This window comes from Acipenser ruthenus, chromosome 1 (assembly GCF_902713425.1).
Source record: "Acipenser ruthenus chromosome 1, fAciRut3.2 maternal haplotype, whole genome shotgun sequence".
NCBI classification, from domain to species: domain Eukaryota; kingdom Metazoa; phylum Chordata; class Actinopteri; order Acipenseriformes; family Acipenseridae; genus Acipenser; species Acipenser ruthenus.
Window position 1 is genome coordinate 30,094,383 of NC_081189.1, and position 23,000 is coordinate 30,117,382.

At 36.2% G+C, this 23,000-nt stretch overlaps 1 protein-coding gene across 1 annotated transcript in view; it reads right to left on the reverse strand.

Moving 5' to 3' along the window:
• LOC117420523 (glutamate receptor ionotropic, NMDA 3A-like) overlaps positions 1 to 10,024 on the reverse strand; it is a 31,362-nt gene extending 21,338 nt beyond the window's left edge. The window contains exons 1-2 of the mRNA XM_059023427.1: positions 8,714 to 10,024; positions 832 to 1,433 (exon numbers count right to left, since the gene is read on the reverse strand). Of these exons, the coding sequence (XP_058879410.1) occupies positions 832 to 1,433; positions 8,714 to 9,433 (1,322 nt within the window). The 5' untranslated portion in view covers positions 9,434 to 10,024. The remainder of the gene's footprint in view (positions 1 to 831; positions 1,434 to 8,713) is intronic.
• Positions 10,025 to 23,000: the final 12,976 nt, after the last annotated feature.

Consider the following 23,000-nt stretch of genomic DNA (forward strand, 5'->3'; position numbering starts at 1 on the left):
GGATGATGGCTAATTAATCTTATAGAAGGAGTTACAGTGTGTTTTGAAAATGTTATTAACTTGAAGGACAAGAGCTGTTAAGGCGGATTAATGTTTGAGATTTAATTGAGACTTCTGACGCAAGAAGCGAAGCAAAAACTCGCTCGACATGCTAACTGTGTGGTCCAGTGGTTAAAGAAAAGGGCTTGTAACCAGGAGGTCCCCGGTTCAAATCCCACCTCAGCCACTGACTCACTGTGTGACCCTGAGCAAGTCACTTAACCTCCTTGTGCTCCGTCTTTCGGGTGAGACGTAGTTGTAAGTGACTCTGCAGCTGATGCATAGTTCACACACCCTAGTCTCTGTAAGTCGCCTTGGATAAAGGCGTCTGCTAAATAAACAAATAATAATAAAATAAACAAATAATAAAGTTGTTTGGTCCATCCTCTGAAGATCGCTGATTGCTGTTGGTGTCGTATTTAGATGTCTTTGCCTTTGAAGACAGTTCCTTAACTTACATTATATTCTACACTTCCATATATTTTTGGAAGGTAAGAACTATTTTGAATCTATATCTCTTTTTTTATGCATTGCTATAAGGTATATGATTTATGTTTTAGTCTAAGAGAGTGATATATTGAATGCTCTAGGATTTAGCGGTGGGCGTTTTTAGCTTTATTCATGCATAGCTAAAGGGCAAAACATGTTATAACCATAAACTTAGTGAAGTATTAATACTATTATACCTGTTAATAGGTATCAAAAAGAAATGTAAACGTTTTCTGCCAAGTGCTTCATTCGAGTAACAACTCCCCATGAAACACAAATTAAAGAACAAATGGATAACATTACCTGGAGAGGTATTGGCCTGAGGTTATATTTCTTTCCTCTATATCCATGCAGTTTGTGGTACTGGGAATGAGAGCCAGTTCTGGTTGGATATAGGCAGCCGTCCCCACAGCTCTTGCCACCAGTTCCAGAGCATCCTGCACATAATGTTCCAGAACTGGCTCGGCCATTTTCCCATGTGCTAACAGACCCATAGGTAGTCCCTCAGACCGTAACTCTTCTACATTCTGTGAGTCCCCTAAAATCCAGTGGTATTCTGGCAACGTCAGGCCATATTTGGTAATAACCTCAAAGATCTTCTTGATAACCCTTATATCACAGCCAAAAGTTACAACGGTAGATGTTGTTTCCTTCAGTGACTCCAAATGGGCCTGGAAGGAACTCTGAACGTCACTCTTAGAGCTGCTGTTAGTAGTGATGTTGATTATAGATCCCAGGTGAAACATGGACTTGTTTTGCAGAAGAGAAAGGAAATCTGTAACATTCCAGTCTTGGCACAGTACCAAGCTGACGTCGTACCAGTTGTTCATGGCAAGCAGAGAGAAAACAATGTTCGCTTGTGGGGCAAAAGGGTTCTGCAAAGCCATCTGAAGGTGAAGGGGATTCTAAAGGAAAAAAAATACAAAGCAAAGCAAGCTTTTATTCGACTGGGTCAACATGGGCTTATAGTTGATAGGTGGTGATTTGAGTGAGTAAAAATCAACTAATTTACACTTCCCTAATTAACATTAGGATTTCACAGCTTGTCAGCCTAGGCCCTATACAAGTATCAGCATACTAACAGAATAAATAATGCAACGAGTGGTGCAACATACATGATATAACTGCATACACATCAATGAAATTAGTCATTTTAGCATTATATTACAGCACTTTGATAAGATAGTGGTAAAATATATGGGGGTATATGATTCAGGGTGGCAGACATTTTATATTATAAGTTAATACATTGTGTGCAGGTTGTACCTTATTATTAAAAGCAGCTTGGGTTCTGTCTGCTCAAACTGTGTAAAGTGATGTATGTTATAATAAGAGACACCCTACACACAATGTACCACATGTTGTATTGGGTGGATGTGTAGTGTGTCACACAATGTATTAACACATAACATGTTAACTTAATATAAATCAGAAAACAACAGCAACAACAACATAGCAGGCAATACACAAAGAGCCTTGCTAATTCAGCAAAAACAAAACCATTGCATAACAGAGGAATAGTGTTGTGAGTTTTGGTCTAGGTATTACAAGTTAGTAATCACAATTACATTTCAGATTTGTTTCCCTCTGTTCTCTTATTGGGCAGGTAAAACCAAGGTCCTATTGCAAGTGACTCTGTAGCAGCAGTTGTTGATGCATAGTTCACCCCCTAGTGTCTGTAAGTCGCTTTGGATGAAAGTGTGCTAAATGACAAAGTAATAATGTCAGTTGCCAAGTTCATTTTCATTTTCCCCTGATAAAGACTTCCAGCATGAAAGAGGCTAATACTATCCAAACCAATTTCATATACAGTACAATATGACCCCCAAACAGTCAGACTGAAAGTATCCAACGAGTCAAAGCCCTTTACAAGTGATAGTAAAGCACTGATTAATATTTTAATGATATAGATAGAGTAGCATCCTGAGATCTTTGATAATTACAGGCCTATTTACACTTTTCTGTACAAAATATCTAATCAATTGTGTTCTATATATACACAAATGGAACACAAGGTGCCTGAAGAGTAGAAGACATTTTTCAGTATTGATAAAAATCACTGCAACACACTGTCAACTACTGGGCAACTTTAGGAATTAGGCAACTTTTGAAATTCCATGTGTGAACCCCAAGGAGACAAAGCAGAGACAGCCGTGTCAGTTTTGGCAAGAAGTGACAAAAAACGGTTACTAATAGTATGTAATCTAGATTATTTTGTGGACCCGTGGTCCACAGAAAACATTAGCACAACTGAAGGATCCCTTTATCTGAGATCTTCCCAACATCTCGTGGAAACTCCTTCACTACGTTTCCTTGGATCAAACAACATTGATTGATGATGTGTCCAAACAAGATAACTGTCTTTGAAAAACTCACATTGTTAACCTGTCTTGACCCTTTGATGTTCTGTTTCCTGCTTTAATCAATCCAAGCCAGTCGCGAGATGGATTCCATATCCTGTTTAAATCTGAACCACACTGATAATGTAAATGACTTCAGGGAAGTTAAGAAAAATGAAAAGTTTGTCATAATAGTTGTCCTCATATTTCTTTCAAATATTATGTTTTCTTTTTGTTTATCAAAATACCCCATTTGCAAAGATGTGTGTTTTTTTTCAAACTCTTGAATGAGATGTCTACCTAAGAAATGGCAGAACATGAAAGGTAATATGATGATATTATTAGTTTTGTTTAAGTAAGAAGCAATGATAGTGTGTACTATACATGGAAAGGTACCCCTGTTGACCAGGCTTAAGGAAGAGGTGATTCTGTTCCCCATTTTATAGAGGCATGAGAACTAATTACAAGTAGAAAGTATAGGGTTGAAAAATCAGTTCCAAAACAAATGTATAGTTGTACTGTATACATGTTCAAAGAAAGGGCAGTACTATACTACAATACACAGCATTGTCTCCAATATATAATATCATCTCTTCATAGACAGAATAATAAAACTGCACGATAATAAAATCACAGTTTAAAGCTAATGGTATTACTTCCAGTCTGAGTTAGAGCTCCATTATGGGATTTGGGTTAATAAGACAAAACATGTCTTAATAAACATATGTTAAAGTTGCGTCAATAGGTTCCTATATGGGATGTTCAATGACCTATGCTGGTCTATTTTATTACTGTCACACATTTTTGCATTTTCTTCCTGACATTTGTCATTTAAAATCACCATATACTGTATAGATTGTTTGTAAGTAAATAAATTAGCTGAAACATCAGACCAGAACAAATTATGCAAATGAAAATTCAGAGCATGAAACGGAATATGGATCTGAAACGCTGGTAGGCATTATTAATCTAATGTTGCAACCAGAACTATGAATATTTATAACTCACTAGCAACTCACTTAGATCAGACCTTCATGATAGGGTCAATAAATGTAATGCTGAGCCATGCAAACTGATGTCCCAAACCTAGCAATTCCAAGGGACACTAGTTAAAAGGCTATGTTAAAAAAAAAATCTATAACAATAAAGGAAAATATTACATTACCTTAATTAGCAAATTCAATCTTAGCAAACATTTCTTTAGTACAGTAGAAATGCTATGCTTTGTTGGTAAAGATGTTTTAAAACTGGCTATATATATAATTTGCAATCTGACCAGAAGATGGTGCCACATACCTGATTTTTTATTTCATAAAACCATGAAATTGAGGTTGTGTATTTCGATAAAAGATAGTGATACAAGAATTACAATTTGAATTGAAAAAAATAATCCAAGTAACTGTTAACCTTTATGTTTAAGTTTTAAAGGATATTTATTTTATTTAAACCTTGACGCATAATTTAATGTAAAACATGGTAATAATAATAATAATAATAATAATAATAATAATAATAATAATAATAATAATAATAATAATAATATGGTGTATCTCAATATATTAAAATATGTGACAAAGGTCTGTTTTAGAAGTACTTTACAATAACATTATACACATAATACATGATTTAATTGGTCTCCAAGGCAACCCTTTACTCGTTTATGACTATGAAACCAAAGAGAACTGTGTTTTGATATGATTAAAAGAAGGAGCCCCTAATTAAGAGCTACATTAATTATTCCAGTAACTCCAGTGTTCCGTATGTATCACTGATTTTGGAATTTTCAAGAGGTCGTTATTTCATTATTAAATAATCGTCCTAATGTGATATCCAAAATTATGTTGATTTACGAAATTATGTTAATATCTGAATGAGCAGTGCTTCTTGCCTCTATTTTGTTTGCATGGGAATTTAAAAGCAAATCTGTGTTAACTGTCATCATTTATCAGGAGTTCATTTGCACTTGGAAAATGAAGGTTTTAATTAATGAAACAGTACATAACTCGCCTTGAAACAGAAATTTAACAGACCACGACTGACGATACAGAAATAGAGTGTACAGGACCAGAGTTACAGAACCTAGATAATTCAATATTTGTAGTTATGAACATATTTAAGCCTTTTCTATACTTGTGGTTATGAATGAGATTTATTCACTTGTTTTAATCATTTGTAACCTTACGGAACGTTTGTTGTATTGGAAAAATTATGTCCCATTATTTACACCCAGTGTGTTGTTACAGAAATGATCGACTGTTGCCTATCTGAACTCTGGATACGTACATTATATGACAGCTGACCTCTACTGTAGATTTAATTTGAATTATACAAATAAAAACCTCAGAGTAAATAATGAAATCTTGGTATAGAAAACAGCATATTAGATATTACAATAGCGTTTCCTTAGGTGATTGTGGATTTGCAATGCTCCCTTGACTTTTAACACCTGTGTCTTATCCACACAAGAATGAAGGACAGGCGTACAAGGGCACACAGATCCACTAGGAATGTGATCGAGATCATTGACATGGAATTTGCCTAAACGTATTTAATGTTTTCAGACTCCCCCCACACTTTATGTACACTTTTACCTTCACATGTTTGTATCCATATAAAATGTCCTTATAATACTGTAAGTGTTTGGTGGCTACTTCTAATCATGGTGAGTTTATTTATCATGGAGGCGAGCTAAGAGTACCAGAGAAAATGCATGATTCGAGGAATTCACCGAACAATTAATTATAAACAAATGATGTATTGGGTAGGGAGTTCTATCGTAATTTTAAAAGCTTAATAATGAAGTGTTACATACATGGTATACATGTATAATATAGCTAACAACTACAAACACAAATTGCTCTTCAAATGTATTTATTTATAGCCTACAATCATACATACAATATACAGAGATGGCTTACGGTATTTTTTTTCTTTTTAACCAAAAAAGATTGCAAAATGCACATTAAAAGAGTTGTATATAGTATGTTGTAGCAAACTATCCCCCCAAAAGAGGGTAAATGACTAGTGGGGTTTAATTTTTATTTATTTATTTATTTTTTAAATCCATGCCGTCCGATTTTTACCCACATGCCAGATAATCATAAATCAGCATTTGTTCTAAATAAATGTACATTCTGCATGACAAAATGCACAATTTTAAATGAAGTTTGCAAATTATACAAAACATAGATACCCCCATTATTTTTTATTTCCATTTGGCTGCTGCTCGCTGGTGGGAGAGCCGTCTCCCTGTACACTAGTAGTTTCTATAACAGCGAATTATACTTCCATTAATTTTTCTTGATCTCGTTAATATGCATTTTGATTTACAAGTTCCCCTTATCTAGTCGTTGAGATAAGAAGTAATGTAGGTGACCTGCAACAATTAAGCTTTTTAATGAGAAATGTGTTCATTAACAACCTCGTCGACTCAATTTCAAAGCATTAATGGATTGATTTAATTAACACATTTTGTTTGAAAATCACTTTCTACTAAAGCTCTCGTTACAATACCATGAGTTCGATACAACAACACCGTTTTTTGAAAATCCTGCCCACTGTGTCTACTGGTTTTCATTCCAACTGAGCTCTCAATTGCTTAATTAGACCTTTTGTTATTGTTTTCAGCTATTAACAGTTGCAGATTTCAAGTTAGCTATAACATTTTATAAGTAACTTGAGCTCTGCAACTGTTTAAGAGCTGAAAACAATTAAATAGGTCTAATTAAGCAAATCATTCGTCCAGTTAAGGGTCTAGTTAAGTAATTGAGAGCTGAGTTGGAATGAAAACTAGCAGACACTGTGGGAACCACTGATACAGAGAACACATAGAAATCCTTTTTTTGTGTAAATCAGGGGTTCACAGTAGAAATGTGGAAATATACAGTAAAACCGTCATGATTACATAAGTGCTATAGAGGACTGTCGCCCTTTTATGTTAGAAGCTGTTTTTTATGTGTTTTTTTTTATATAGGGCTTTTCATGGTCTTGGTTGTCCATCACTTCAATCAAAACTACTTGAATACAAGATTTTTTATGGTAGAAAATGATCAAACTTTAGTGGGGACATGGGTAAGGAAAGGCCTGCTACCTTATGGTGGACAATATTTGGCTAATTAATACTGTAAGATTGTTGAATTGATATAACTTACCAATAAGACAACACTGAAAAATGCCAAAACAGTTCATTGGTGGAACAGACATTACCAGAAAGTGGTTGTGAATACCCTATACTAAATGAATTATTCATTACAATCTAAAGTGGCTCCTGGGATAATTGTGTAAATGACAGCACTGGCCTCTGTGACTGCTGTCATTGCAGAGTCTTTAATTAAGAGTGCTCTGGAGCGTTCTATCAAAACCCGTTGGGGTAAATAGTTTAAGGCTATCTAAACAACACTGCATTGTGTGTGTTAAAGAGAGAGGGGTTGGGAATTTATATACTACATTATATAACAAGTATTCAATGAGATCATTGCTGATTCTTTAAGTATGTGATTTAAATCTTTTGGTATGCCTTAAATTAAAAATGAAGGTCAAGATAACATACTCACCCATATCAAATTAAATATATTCCTTTGAAATGCTGCTAGAATATGCCTTACTATAGAAATGGTCAGTGTTCATTGATATCACATTTTATCAGATCTGGGTTTTTTTGTCATTCCTAAATATTCATAAAAGGTTACAACGCATCACGACCTGAATGCTCTACACATAGTATGCTGCTGAAACAGAATGTACAGTTTTTTGCACAAAAAAGGAAAGCACGGACACCCAGATACCTATACCTAAACCTGAACCACAAATGTCACCGACTACAAGCCTGCAGGCATTGTGTATCAATGAGTCCACACCCAACGAAAAAAGCATTGCTACTTCACAAGGATATTTTCAGTATAGCAAATACCAATGTACTTATGGTTAATGGTGAACACTGTGTAGTTAAAACAATACTGTAACCTTTAAATGAGTCAGCTAGTGGAGTAATCTACTAATGAAAAAACACCATGACTGTGTGTTCACAATTAATAATCTATTATGTATGATGAATATGACTGAAATATCATTAACTGTTCCTTCGCAAATAACTGAGTTATGAAAAACAAATATCACCAGGGGAATGATGGTTTTAAACAGCTTACTGTTTAACAGTAGTACAAAAGGCAAATGTATCACCTGCAATGTACAACTGTTTGGAGGTGACCATCAGGGACAGGATATATAACCAAAATCAATCACCTGTATTTTGTCCTAAATCAATGGTTATCTAAAAAATTAACGGGCAAAATACGTTTCATTATGCAATGCATTACCATAATCACCTAATTGTAAAATGTGTTTGCACGGGTCGACTGATTTTCGTCTAATACTAATTAGGGTTTACATTTATAGGGCAAAGACGAAGAACCTCTTTTCACACACTTAGCCTGATAAGAATACACAAAAAATGACCCTTAAGCTTGTCAGTTTTCTACAAATTAGAGTTGTTGATTACTCATTTTATTAAATATCGGTTTTTTTTTAAAACCACCACCTGTTATAAATAACGGCCCCTTGATATGTGTGTGTGTGTGTGTGTGTGTGTGTGTGTGTGTGTGTTTTATCCCTAACATTCCATGCAGCATGTTTCTGTATTAGGAGCGTATGCTTGCTTTCGAGCAGCTACTGTCCATGGTGCTGAATTTGAATTGTAGGCACATTAACGCTCAAGTTTATAAAAAAAAAAAAAAAACTTTTACCTACGCTCTCGTATTTAAATCGTTTAAAATACATAAAGAAAAAGTTTATATTTCAACAAAAAGAGCTCACAATACATAGTAAATATTGTACAAACCTTTCCTTACCTTACTTGTTCTTGTAAACTCATTTTGTACGATGCTGATCACGGGGGTCTGTAGAACAGAGGATATAAATTCCAGTTCCAAAAACTCTCGCTTTTTTTGTGGAAAAGCTAGTATGGCAGAGACACCTTGGACAACTACGGTATGGCACACACTTTGCAGGAAAGAGACGGGGTCCGTAAACAATGATGGAGGCGAGGAAGAGAAAGAAAACGAGGGCAACTCCCCAAGCCCGGCTTCCATTGCCAACACAACCTCCAAAGACAAGTTGTAAGGTAAAAGCCCGACCATTCTATTGAGTTGTTCTACGGCAATTAGTAATGAATCTTTAGGCGAAAATAGGGTGGTCTCGCTTTCCACAATCTTATTTCCAGTTCGACTTTTAGTTCCCTTATGCTGTCTGCTGCCTGCGTTCTTAGTTTTGGTGTTCCGGGATCCATGCCCATTACCACTTTTAGTGATGATTTCCAACTCCTTCTCATCTTCACTCTCAGCCCCCTCTTCAGTCTCCTTGTCGCTCTCACTCCCGATGTTGTTGTAAAAGAAACGGGGCTGGAGGTGCACAGCACCGACTCTAACCGTGTGCCCAATCCTCTTTAAAATCTGACAGGGCTGTGGATGAGGCAGAGACCCGGGAACCCATAGCAGCACCAAGGTGCACGGAACAAGCAACAGCAGGAGAAAGACCCTGCCAAATGCACCCCAAAAACATACCCCCCTCATGACTGTAAACAAGTAATCCCGAGTCACATGAAAAACTAAGGTTTCCTCCACCACCAAGCAGCCCGGTTGCCCCCTGCAAAGGAGAGATTCGGTTTTTTTCGAAATATTTGAAATCCAGGAAAGTTATGCGCTTCTCTCCCTCCAGGCTCTACTGAGACTGAAAAAAAAAAAAAAAAAAAACATTAGCGAAATAAATCACTTCGAATTAACCTCTAACTATCATCCCAGATTCATTAGCCAATAATAGATATATACATGTTGACTAGATGTTCAAGTTTTGGTGCAATACAAACCAAGTTTAACCATATCCATCTTTAAAAAAAATATAAATACAAGTTCTGCCTTCGTTCATACGCAGTATCAAGACACAAGCTGTAATTTGAAGGGAACGGCAGCTTTAATTCCTTTCCATAGCTTTGGTTTCTTTTTTGTATTCGCTAAATATAAAATCCTACATGATATCCGTGAATCGCCCATTGCATTCCACTTTACTACAAATCCGCTGTTTTTTTTTTAAATGCTACATTTGTATAGATACAACTTGTTCCTCCTTCTTATGTAATGCAGTCGCGAACTTCACACGGTCGCTGGGTTGCGCTCAACTACCACTGAAGTGTAACTAAGCAAAGGAAATCCCTGGAACGGGACTGCAGGCGAACCCCAGTCAATGAATTACGGGATTTGTAGGTGGCCCCATCGCACTGAAGGGCTTGGTTCATTACAAAGGGGAAAGAATTCAGCTGTGTGGATGACACTGGCTTATTTTTAAAGTGACAGGTGAATAATAATTAAATACCGTCACACAGAAACAAGTCGACTGCAGTCAGTGAATGTTAAAACAACCAAAAGCCGAAGCATCGAATGATAAAATCAAGGCAGACTGAGTTTAACATTCAAAATGTACCGTACTGATACCTAAAGACATACCGTAGGCTACTATTTACAGAAATACACTTTACCCAACATGCAAAACTACTAATATATAAATACATATTAAAATAGTGTAAAAAAAAAAAAAAAAGATTCAAATATAAAAATAAATCACTACAGATTCTTATAATTGTGCTCTGCTGTTGTTACCTTGCTATGTAAACTGCCTGGCTGATTGTTCAAGCAGACACAGTAAATTGGTATGGTAGATGAAAACAGCAAAGGCTAAAAGAAATTGGAATGCAGCAAAATATCTTAATGGCATCTTCTGGTAAAGTAGGTCTTGGCCCTAGTTTGTCCATACTTATACTACAATATGTGTGTACACTATGTGTGCGTATGTTTTTTTTTTAAAATTAGTTTTACAATGCATTTAAATATTCTTTACTACACTTTCTATAGAACCGTATAGAGCATATACTATTTCGTACTGTAATTGATTTTCTGAAACAAGAAAGGTTCTGTATTGGCAACACAGTGGATTGAATGTTCTCTCCCTCCACAAAGAATGAATGGTGCAAGCAGTGGCAAACAGAGCTTGCCCTACATGCAATTGGTTTTATGATTTATGGACCCTTTGAGAACTGTCACATTTAAAAGGGTGTTTTAGGAGGCAGCACAACAATAACAATATTATGTTAAATTATGAATGCATTAAACACGAAGGACAAACAATATAAAAATTTACACACAGTGACTAACAAAGCATCCGAGGCATAATTGCAGGCTGGATTCCAATGGCACAGTTGGAAAGATATTCCAGGCATTGGACGCAAAAGCAATCTGATTAAAGTCTGATTTACAATGTGGGTTGATAATAGCAGAACATAACTGCTGGAAACACATTTAATCTCGCAACTGACAGCTTGAAGCTTCAAGAATAAAAGTATTTATAAATCAAATTAATGCAAATAGACAGCCTTCTTTTTGGCAAGGATAGCCAATTGTGATTTTAAGAACACTTCATTTAAACAAACAAAATGATTAATAGAGAATGTTTTAGGCAGGACTTAAAAAGACAATGTGTGTGCCTGTGTAGATTCAAGTGCCCTAGGTATAAGTTTATCTTAACAAGAAGGTTTCTCTTTGCGAGTGTCACATGTACAGTATAATAGTAATCTTGGCATCAGATAAAATAATAGAAGCAAGGTCTTTTGTTCTATAAAAAATGCCAGGCTAAACACATTTTCAAAACATCATTTAAATAGCAATTAATTCCTGTGTTTCATATTTTAATGTAACATCTGATTTTTCCAGTGTCAGGTGGGACTAATTAAACCACCGTCTGTTTTTGGATATGACAGGCAATATTCTGTATTACTTTGAGCAAAGTCATTTAATTTTAAAATCTGCCCAAGTTAAAAGTATAAAACACCTTTCTCTTTGAAAAAGAAATGTTAATCTCTATTTAAATCAAGTATATGCAGCATACAACCTTAGGTGACAACTAAGGCTTTAAGATGTATTGCATTAAATCTTATCAGCAAGATAAGATTTAATGCAATAATAAGATTTTAATGCAAGGTTTGTTGCATTTCTGCATTTACATTTATAAGTTAATTTATATATATATATATATATATATATATATATATATATATATATATATATATATATATATATATACAGTACTGTGCAAAAGTTTTAGGCAGGTGTGAAAAAATGCTGTAAAGTAAGAATGCTTTCAAAAATAGACATGTTAATAGTTTATATTTATCAATTAACAAAATGCAAAGTGAGTGAACAGAAGAAAAATCTACATCAAATCAATATTTGGTGTGACCACCCTTTGCCTTCAAAACAGCATATAAATAATATATTAATATAATATATATATTAATATGTAATATATATATTAAAGATGATTTTCAAATATAGCTCTAAAAATGCTGCTAATTCCTGGTAGCTTATCAATAGACCAATAGTTTAGCAGCAATCAGACCATGTGACCAACACAGGAAGGGTTTAAGTACCAAGAAGCATCCAAATCAGGGATGGGAATTAGGTTGATTGTTCCTCTGATGGTCAGTTCAGGGTCAGTTTATGACTGGTGTGGTCAAGGTCTGATCCAGGATCAGATTCTGTATAGGGACTGAAATCTTGTGTAATCCAGAGATCTAGCACTTGTAGGCTGGTCAGCAAATTTACTAGCATTCTAGAAGGTTACACATATATTTATTATAAAGACGAAATTTGCAATAAGATATTGTGTCAAATCTGGAGTTCAGAATGGTAGTACAGTATTATTCATCAGCCCAATGAAAATGGGAACTGTGATAATCATTATAATGGTCATTATAGTAAATTGTCAACATGTCGTAAATTAACCAGAACTGTCAATTATTAAATGGTGAAATAATGGGGGAACAGTGTAACTTATCCCCTTTGTCAGAGCTCATATAAATCAATATAATCCACATGCATGCTTGCTAATACAGTCATGTATTTCTGAACTGTGCATTTTCACCTTACAGTGATCCTTAACTTGTTCATTATGGATGCAGGGTACTGCTGTTCTGGTTACCTACAATTATATGCATTTGTTTAGTAAAACTGCCTGAAGTAGTAATTGTTGGATCACTGCCTGTCACTAATATATGATTCATATTCTGTTATATTGGGGGTCCCCAGAGGCTCACCTTGAAAAGGCAATAGTGAATGGAGTTCGGGGTAAGTTAAAATCCTGGTCACTGCTGCATGTGGACCTATAGGGAGCACTGCATTTGGCTTTTTCAGGCGGGAGGGAAAATCAGATGGTTTTGGTTCACTATGCATCAAAGTGACTCTTATTATTCAGGCAACAGACAAGTCCAGGCAGAGACGAGTTAGGCTGGATTCAGTAGCTTGACAACATCTGCTGCTTAGCAACCTCCACTACTATTGTTGGGTAAAAATATGTGAAGTGCTGTACAGCGTGACCAGATATGACTCATTGATCTTAAGCTATCCTGAGCTGAAATGTGGTTTGCAGGGGTGATATATATATATATATATATATATATATATATATATATATATATATATATATATATATATATATATATATATTTCCTTAAAGCCAATAAAATTACAGCAAAACCAAAATACAATGTCGGCTAGGGCACAGCAAACAGCAATTTATTGATGCATTTTCAATATATATATTCTTACTGTTCTTTAACTAATTGAAGTGATTTGTCCTTGTGTTTATATGTGGTGCTCATAATAGCATGATTTATTTTCATAATAGCAACATTTTATCACCAGGATATTTAGAATGTGCCCAGAGGATGTGACAAATCAGTTATATGACTTAGAAAGGAATTTCAGTCTTGTGATTCAAGCAATGGCTCATATGTAAGCCGGTGGCAGGGTGAAAGAATGGAGTTATCCAGCTGTGACATTCCCTGGCTTAAAGTGTCTTGAGTTGCTTAAGGAGCAAATTCTTATAAGGCATGGGGGATGGACAGCCCCATTTAGTGGCCTGGCTGTCTCCATGTAATACTGTAGGTTTTTTTATGTGTCGTCATGCTCAATCTATCACCTCATTTTGCTGTGAAGGACTGCCAGGTCCAGGTCATTGAATTTATATCTTGGGATTATATCTTTATGTCCATATTTGATCTCTGTGAGTGGCTAACTGTACGCTCTGGTTTAACGCTAATGGACATTTGCAGAAACCAAAGCAAAACAAAAATGATTCCAAAACTTATTGTAACCTTGTTTGTGATTCAGGGGGTAGGAGCTAGGGCTCCTCTACTGTTCTGTCCCACCAATAATATCTGCCAACCTCCCTATTTAAACCCCAAGTCATGCCCTTGTTTTCTGTCTTGAGATTTTCGTTTTCCACTACCCTGCCCTCCTCCTCCACAATGCCTTCCTCCTCCACTATGTCACTCTACCTCTGCCTCTAAGGTAGGGAAGCTCACTTCCCAACCTTTAGAGGCCCAGCAGTGCTGGCCTCATCCTCCGTCAGGAAGGTTCTTCACGAGCCAGAGGGGACCCCTGGCCAAATGTAGCCTAACTAGTTTTCCTGTTCTCTCCCCTCTAGGTTCCCCTTGGGGGAAGTAACGGTTGCTTCCCAGCCTTAGAGGCCGATCGGTTCGGTGTCACCTCCATGAGGGTGACTCTCCACAAGTCGCAAAGCACTTGTCTCCTATTCTTAATTCCAGAGGTTCCTCCTCCACGCAGTCCTTGCTCCTGTCTCATGAATTACAATGAATGCCTTTATTGTTTTCAGTTTCCTTCTGCATACATCAGCATTCTGTTATTTCTGTCATCAGTTTCTGAATAGTTTACAGATTACTAGCACTGTTCCAAGACAAGACTATTGATCCAGTAAGTCCCCTCTCATTGCTTGGCTTCTTCTTGCATATTCTGAAGGACAATATGGTCATTTTCAATGAGATGGAAATTGGGTGAATTAAACATTTTTCTCAACAAACCAATTCTGTTTGACCTGTGCCCTGTGGTGGAGTACTATCATCTTCTAGATAGATTAAATCACCATCCTGATTGAAGACCTTCTGCTGTATCAGCATGAAAATAACTTGGAATACACATGTTCTTTCTATTTAACATGCTACATACCCCAGTAGATATTAGTTGGTTAGACAGGTTCTAATCAAGTACTTTAATGCTCCAGCTCCACAATTCTGTAGAATGCTTATTTCTAAAGTAAACAATAAATAAGATTACTGAACAAAATAAATGGATGGCATTTAAAACTGCACATTTCTGAAATGATGATGTGATTGAAAGAAGTAAGATACAGTAGATTAAAATTGAAAACACACCCGAGACAAATTCTAGGAATATCACTAGGTGGTCTGTTGAACTTTATCCACTTGGCTCTATCCTTTTACTAAAAGCCATTGAAATTCTGTATGATATATAAATTCTAAATGAAAAATATTCTTCAATAAGGATTATAAATATCTTTCCAGACACATTAAACATATTCAAATTTCCTTTTTATGTATATATTACTTAATTAAAAAAAAGATAAATACAATTTTAGTACACAAAATTGCCTCTTATGCACTCCATGCTTAACAATGGTATCTTTCTACTCCCATTCCAGCCGACAATTGCAAAATCTGCACATTATTATTTTGTCACCATCAGCTGCATACATTATTTGTTTATTTAGCAGACACCTTTATTCAAGGCGACTTACAGAGACTAGGGTGTGTGAACTGTGCATCAGCTGCAGAGTCACCTACAACAATGTCTCACCCGAAAGACGGAGCACAAGGAGGTTAAGTGACTTGCTTAGGGTCACACAGTGAGTCAGTGAGTGAGCCAGGAGTTGAACCAGGGACATCCTGGTTACAAGCCCTTTTCTTTAACCATCGGACCACAAAGCCTCCTTCCCCTTGTGCTCAAATTCTTTGCAGTGTTGTTTAATTGTTATGTGCGGTTTAGGCATTTTAGAAACAAATGTCTCTTCTCTTACATCACAATTTTAATTCCACAAATTTAATTTGCTCCATATTATACATTTGCACAAGTGCTAGACAGAGCTTCCATTTCCCTTCAGACCGCGTCTATGGTAACGGCCAAGCCTTGACAACAACGACTTCAAGTATTTATTTAAAGTACTTTTTGTATAAACCTCCCACATTTCAAAATGAAATTCTATGTTAGCTTTATAATGCTTTTTCATTTTATTTAGTTTTATATGTTGCATTTCATTTTATTTTGTGTTATTTTGTATTTGCAAAAAACACAGGGCTCTAGGAATATATTTACTGCTTTACTGAGTGGAGTTAACTTTCCTATACTGCTAGAGTGGTGTGCAGTTTTGAGTAGAATTACTTCAGCAGTTTTATTTTCTAAACCATATTGTATACAGGTCTTGTAGACAGTCTTAACTCTGAAATAATCATGTTTAACATATTATGTAGATTATTAAATAGATTATTAAATGTAGATTATTAAATCAAGTCAATTGATCTGATCTGGTTCAGGTTTAAATGGGCTTCTGGTTCCAGCCTCCACTTTTTCTTGTGACTATTTTTTCCAAAATATACAGACCAAAAAAAGCTCTGATAATTCTCTCCTTCCTGGACCAGGGGGGTAACTAGCTGTCAATAATATTCAAGTAAATTGTCACTATTAATTGAACTCTCCTTGTGTCTAGTGAGGGTGTTCATAGTTACTCGATCTCTCTGAACTTCAGATTGGAAAGCACTCAGTTGTTCCTACAACATGTAGTGTTTGTGCGCTACAAGTGTCGATTTATCCCATACACAGACACTCATGTAACTCTATTATATACTGGTTTAGTGTTAACATACAAGTTAAAAATCCAGCTATTTTTTGTTTTCTAGTCTGAAAAAAGAAGGAACACATAGATGAAAAAAATATTGGTAAATCAGGAATGTTTTTTTAAAGAAGGTGAGTGAAAAAAGTGGAGTAGAAACTCTATGATACAGTTTAATGAATAAATGGTGGTTCTTTGTGATGTGTTGGGAATAAAGCAGGCGTGCTCTCCAATTGGCTGAAAGATCTTCAGCAGTCTAGAATAGAGATGTGCAAATACTTTTTAACATGTTTCAAGTTGTTAGGTATTAATTAAAATGGAATAAAACCAACTCAGTTTATTGAGTACTAATCAATACCAGTCTGACAGTGTTATTTAATATAGAAAAACCATAAAAAAAACAAACATATTTTATCTGTGATTATTTGTCTTGCCTTTCTTTTATTCAGTGGGATAAAAACATTTTGATTTCGCTTACTGATTTTCACTTTACTTGTTTCCATATAAATGTGTCAATCTCCCAACATCTCTGCTGTGAATTCAGGGATTGTAGTCCTGGGTCAGTTTTTAAACTTTGTTTATTGATTTTGTAACATCAATACAAGTACTTTTATATACAGCAATCAGCATTGTTTATAAAATTAGCAAAATTAAAGGAGCTTCAATGTAAACTGCAATTGATAGAAATAAAATAGCAAGTAGAAAAGAGGCAGAGAAATAAAAAGAAAGAAAAAAACGCATAACTAAAAACTGTCACATTTGGTGGATAAAAAGAACAGTGAATGGAAGAAAACAAGATAGCAGGCCTTGAGCTGGTTCAGGGAGAGAGTGGGAGTTGGAGTTAACCAAAAAAATGTTAGAAAGGGCTGCCATACTGTGTAGAATTTTACTCTGCATCCCTGGAGTGTGGATTAAATGTTTTCTAGTTTTAGGACTTGTATGACATCCCTTACCCAGTGGATATGAGAGGGTGGAGCAGCTGAACAGTAGGTGTCTGGCCAACAATGTTGCAAGGGCCAAGGAATCTGACTGCAACTTAGACACAGGGATATTATTTGGCACTACACCAAAAAGTGTAATAAGTGAGGAGGGGTGTTTGAGTAATTTGGGAGAAAGCGTAATAAATGAAGGCCCAGAAAGGAGCCAACATAGGACAAGACCAAAGCAGATGTATAAGAGAACACCTGCTTACATCCGTCATAGGTTGAATCCAAATATGAATAGATCTTAGCTAATTTAGTCTTACATAAATGGATGCGATGTAAAATAAAAAATTGTATCAGTCTGGTACAGACAGAGGATGAATGTACCCGAGAGAGAACAAGCTCACAATCCTTGTCTGAAAAACTGAGACCTAAATCTTGTTCCCACAACAATGTAACTGTGGAAAGTGAAGGACAGTACATGGGGAAAACAGTGGTGTCCAGTTTTTTTTTTAATGATGTCCTTGCAGTTTGGGTTACACTCAAGTGCAGTATCAATAGGAAGCTGAGCCACTTTGTTGTTGAAATTCCAGACCTGCAGGTAACGGAAAAAAACTTCTTCTAAAGGCTGCTTCACACAGACACGATGCGACTAGCGAAACTATGCAGCCATGCAACAAAATGAATAGCACCTATATTTCAGGTGACACGACAGACGACATGAGGGCAACACTAGAGCAACGCAAAATAAATAGAATTGAAACCTTTTTGTTGTGATTTGTTGTGCGACAACTAGAGAATTGACCAATCAGAGAACAGCTTTAATGCACGTGGTCCAGCAGGGTGAAGCAGTATCCAAAATGACGGAGGAAACAATAATACTGCTGTGAAACAATACACAGAGTTTTATGAAGATACTGCCCAGGAGCTCTCTGGAGAGTTGCAAATAGGTAATTCCACTTTACACAATCAGAGGAATTCTCAGCGTCAAGCAAGACAAGAACTTCTGTAATGGGAGAAGTTGACGGGGAATAATATTTAACAGACGCCTAAGATTAAGACTGTTTTGTATAAATCCAGTCTGGTCTGAGGAGATTCTGGAAGGTACAACTGGCCCACTTTAGCTAGAATCTTATTATCAACATTAAAGAGGGAAATAGGGTGGTATGAGTCATAATCATAACAATTACATGTGATCTCCTGTTCTGGGTAACATTTAATCTCTGATTTAAAAAAAAAAAGATATATATATATATATATATATATATATATATATATATATATATATATATATATATATATATATATATATAATCTTCCAGTATACAACACCAATCAGTTAGTCTGAGTGATTAGCTCTTAATAAAGAGGGAAAGGTATATTTTCTTGTTGAAATGAATACATTTGTTTATGTTTCAATTAATATCTTCAGACGAAAAACAATAATTACTGGTAAAATCTGAGTTTCTGCACCCCCATATAATATCCCATACATTATAACTTACTACTTTACAGCTGTATAAGCTTTCACACACTTATAATACAACAATTCAAAAGATAAATTAGCTATGGTTATTAAGCTTAGTTTGAAGAGGTTTTGAAATGGTATTTAGATTGAAGAGGTTTGAAATGGTACTTAATATCCATGCCTGGTTGCTATCAGTGTTTGTGCGCAGTAATAACAAAGAGCATAGCATGAAAGTCATTTAAGAAAACATTATAACTGTGCAATTATTACATCAATTGTATCCAATAATAGTATAATAGTATTAATAAAAGGAATGTCAGCAGTCGATAATAAAGTAGAAAATGCAATGTGGCATTGGGCTCTGGACTCTTGACTGGAGGGTCGTGGGTTCAATTCCAGGTGGGGGACACTGCTGCTGTACCCTTGAGCAAGGTACTTTACCTAGATTGCTCCAGTAAAAACCCAACTGTATAAATGGGGAATTGTATGTAAAAATAATGTGATATCTTGTAACAATTGTAAGTCGCCCTGGATAAATAAATAATAATAAATATTAATAATGTTGTCTAGTTAATGTTAAACAACCCAAAGCCTGTAACAGATTTCATTACCACAACAAATACCTGTCTAGAAATCACTGCAGGACTACAAGATAAATGAGTGCTGTTTCCATTGTTCTGTGAAGGTTATGTCACAAGAAGATAATACGAAGTCAGCATTTGATGAAAGATAAAAGGAGATTTGAAAAAAAATGATGGATCCCTGTGATGCACTGGCCCTGATGATTGGAAATCTTCCTTCCAGGAAGTGGAAATCCTGATACCAACAGGGGAAATGTTAAAAAAATAAACCTGGGCATGTCACTATTCAATATTCAGAAGTGAAGATGAACACAAACCTCCCCTAGACTAACTGGTACACTGGTATTCTAGCAAACTAGAAGGCTCAAAGTAGGCTAGGACATTTACAATATTGAAGAATATTTGGCTGCAGTCATGCAGGGGTTTGACTACAGTAATTTCACAGGTAATTTGAAGGTAATTTATTTCCAATATATTTCTTCTTCTGTAAATCAACTAAGTAAGATTACAGTTGAAGAATACAGTTGAACTGTGTATTCAGCATGTAAATGTACTTATCCTTTTTAATTTCTTTACTGTTTTCTTTTAAACATACAGTTTAAATGTTGATCAATGTGAAGTAATCTCCATAAAAGTACAATATATATATATATATATATATATATCTGTTCAATTCAAATTGGCCATTTCTTAATTGTTCTGATGCAGCAAATTGCCACACCCTATCATACTGAAAACCTGGATATAACTAACATTTCTCCAGGTCCCAGGGGAGTTTGCTATAGTGAAGTTAGATTGTACTTCCATTTCAGTGCCCCTCTCCTTGTTTTTGCACTTACTCCCTACACAGGAACATCACATCATAACAATCAATCCATCAAAAACAAAGCATCAGTAAATCAGTGTTTTCTGTACAGAACAACTGCAGCAAAATTAACCCATGTTGGAAAAGGCTGTAAAGCATTTTAGATGGGATCTGGGGTGAACAATCAATGTTTTATTGTCTTGTGTCAAGAAGAATTCAAAGATAAGTCAAGTGGAAAAGATGGATTACTAAATGAGTAAAAGAGTATGGTATTATCACATTTTATAAACAGATGCAAGTATTTTACATCCTATCAACCAGATAACAACCCTTAGTGACTAATTTTGATACACAACATTAATCATCCCATTGCCAGCTCAGACAGCTATGCAAATGAGCCCACCAATATTGCTTCCAAGGGATTGTCTCAGTTATTGTTCACAGCTTAGGTGTTCATGATTCTTTTGACCATTTTCTTGTTAACTACAGTATCTTGCCTATGAGTATGCAATATGGGGAAGGCTGCTGTTGCTGTTTAGCTGGGGAACAAATTAGCACAGCTGTTAAAATGGCATTGTTTATTAAAGAAAACTCTTGTCTCTCAGCTACTCTTTGTACAGAGAAAATAAGAATAAACACTTAGCAATTCTACCAAAGTCAATTTTAACTTGATATTTGCCAATGGTTTCAATTTGTCTGCAGAGCAACACAAACTTGAAGTGCAATTCTTACAGTGTGGCAGGCTTACTTTCACAACTCTTTTTGAAGACAATGCCACTCCAGTCTTGAAATCGTAACATGATAATGCAAACCATCTTTTCCATTTTTCTTAGACACTGCAGTTGATGGGGTGGGAGCCAGGCTACCTCTTAGAGTTAGCAAAGATTGAAACATATAAGAGAGGGCCCGTCGTTTGCTAAGGCTGAACATATAGAAGAGGGGTCCCCGCCGTTTGGGGGACCAGACACACAGGGGAGATCCCCTGCACATAAAACATGGACACACAGGGGAGATCCCCTGCACATAAATAGAGGCTTGAGAACCTGATAGGAAGAAAAGGAGGAACTCTAAGTGCTGCCCTCAATGAGGTGAAAGCTGGGACGGAGACACACCCCCAGAGAACCTGAAACGAGAAGAGAGCCTCGTGTTACGAAGGGAGAGCTCCTACAGCGAGGTTTAGCAAGAATAAGCTAAGCCCCTCAGATTGCGAAGGTGCTGATAGATCATGAAATGCTAAAAGGATGGGTTTGGCCGGGGGTCCCCTCTGACTCGTGGAGAACCCTCCTGTGGAGATAAAGGAAGCAGAGTTTAACCAAGGGTTGGAGAAAGTGAGATCACTAACCCCCCAAAGAATGGACCCCCGGCTCCCCGCTAAAGACTCCTATGTGTGTAGACAATCAAGAGAGCCGCAATGCATACATTTAAGAAAGTATATTTACCATAACAAAGAAGGTTAAAAACGGGCTCCCTACTGACTATGTAAAGACCTTCCACTCAGTGGAAAGGGAAAAAAAAGGGGGAAAACCTTTGGTGGCCCAGCCGGAAGGGTCGTCCCCACTCTGGACATACTAGCAATAGACGTGCAGAAGATATCTCAGATAGGGAAGAACGTATGTATGATTCAACTGCTGATGAGGTCCAGTGCCCCATATTTTTAAGATATACATGTCTGACCTTGAGGGATAATGCGAATTGCAAAATTAAAATGACCCAGCAATGAGAGTAGTGCGCATTTTCTGATCGCTTTATTGATCTGAAACTTCTGGATAAGAGATCAAATATTATCAAGTTTAGAGACAGGGAGGCTGGCTTCGAACTTTCTGTGTCCAGTGTGATTCCTAGATATTCCAGTAAATGAAGGGAGACGCCAACCTCTGAAAATAAACTTTTAAGACTGGTGATAACCTCTGCTGGCAGATCTGAGGGTGGAGATATCAAGAGAAAATCATCAAGTAGGTGGAGCAGAAATGGAACATGATATGAATTGAGAAGTATCCAGCCTGAAGCTTCTGAGAGAGTATTAAATATTTTGGGCTGTTAAGTTAAAATATATTTTTTCTTCCCAGCATATTCAAGGATGGACAAGGATGAATTGGCATTACTTTAAATGCATCTGATATATCTGCTTTTGCTAACCAAGAGCCGTGACCTGACAATTTAATTGAATGAATTGTATCCGATATGGTAATGTACTGTGAAGAGAATTGATCGTGAGGAATGAACAAGTTGATGCTGCTGGTGCTTGATTCAATGATAAGATGCTTTTTTTCCTGACATTTTCCAAGTGCCGATGTCAATGGCGTTAATCCTGAATATTGGAAACAGGGGAGCTGCAAACGGGACAACCATAAATCCTTTTTTAATCTCTTTTTGAATAAGAAATTGTACTGTCAGTTTTGCTTGATGGTGTGATGACGTCTGCCTGCTGTCTGACCTAGGCCGCTGAACAGCTGAGCGCTGCTGGGGAGTTTTCTTGGGTGGCAATATAGGTTCTGCTGAGATGGATTCACAATAGAAAATTAAAATAGATTCTCGATTGATCCCTGCTGGAATTGCACTGCCATTTTTGAGGAGGGTCTTTATCAGCTTGTTGAAAGTACAGACACTCAGAAG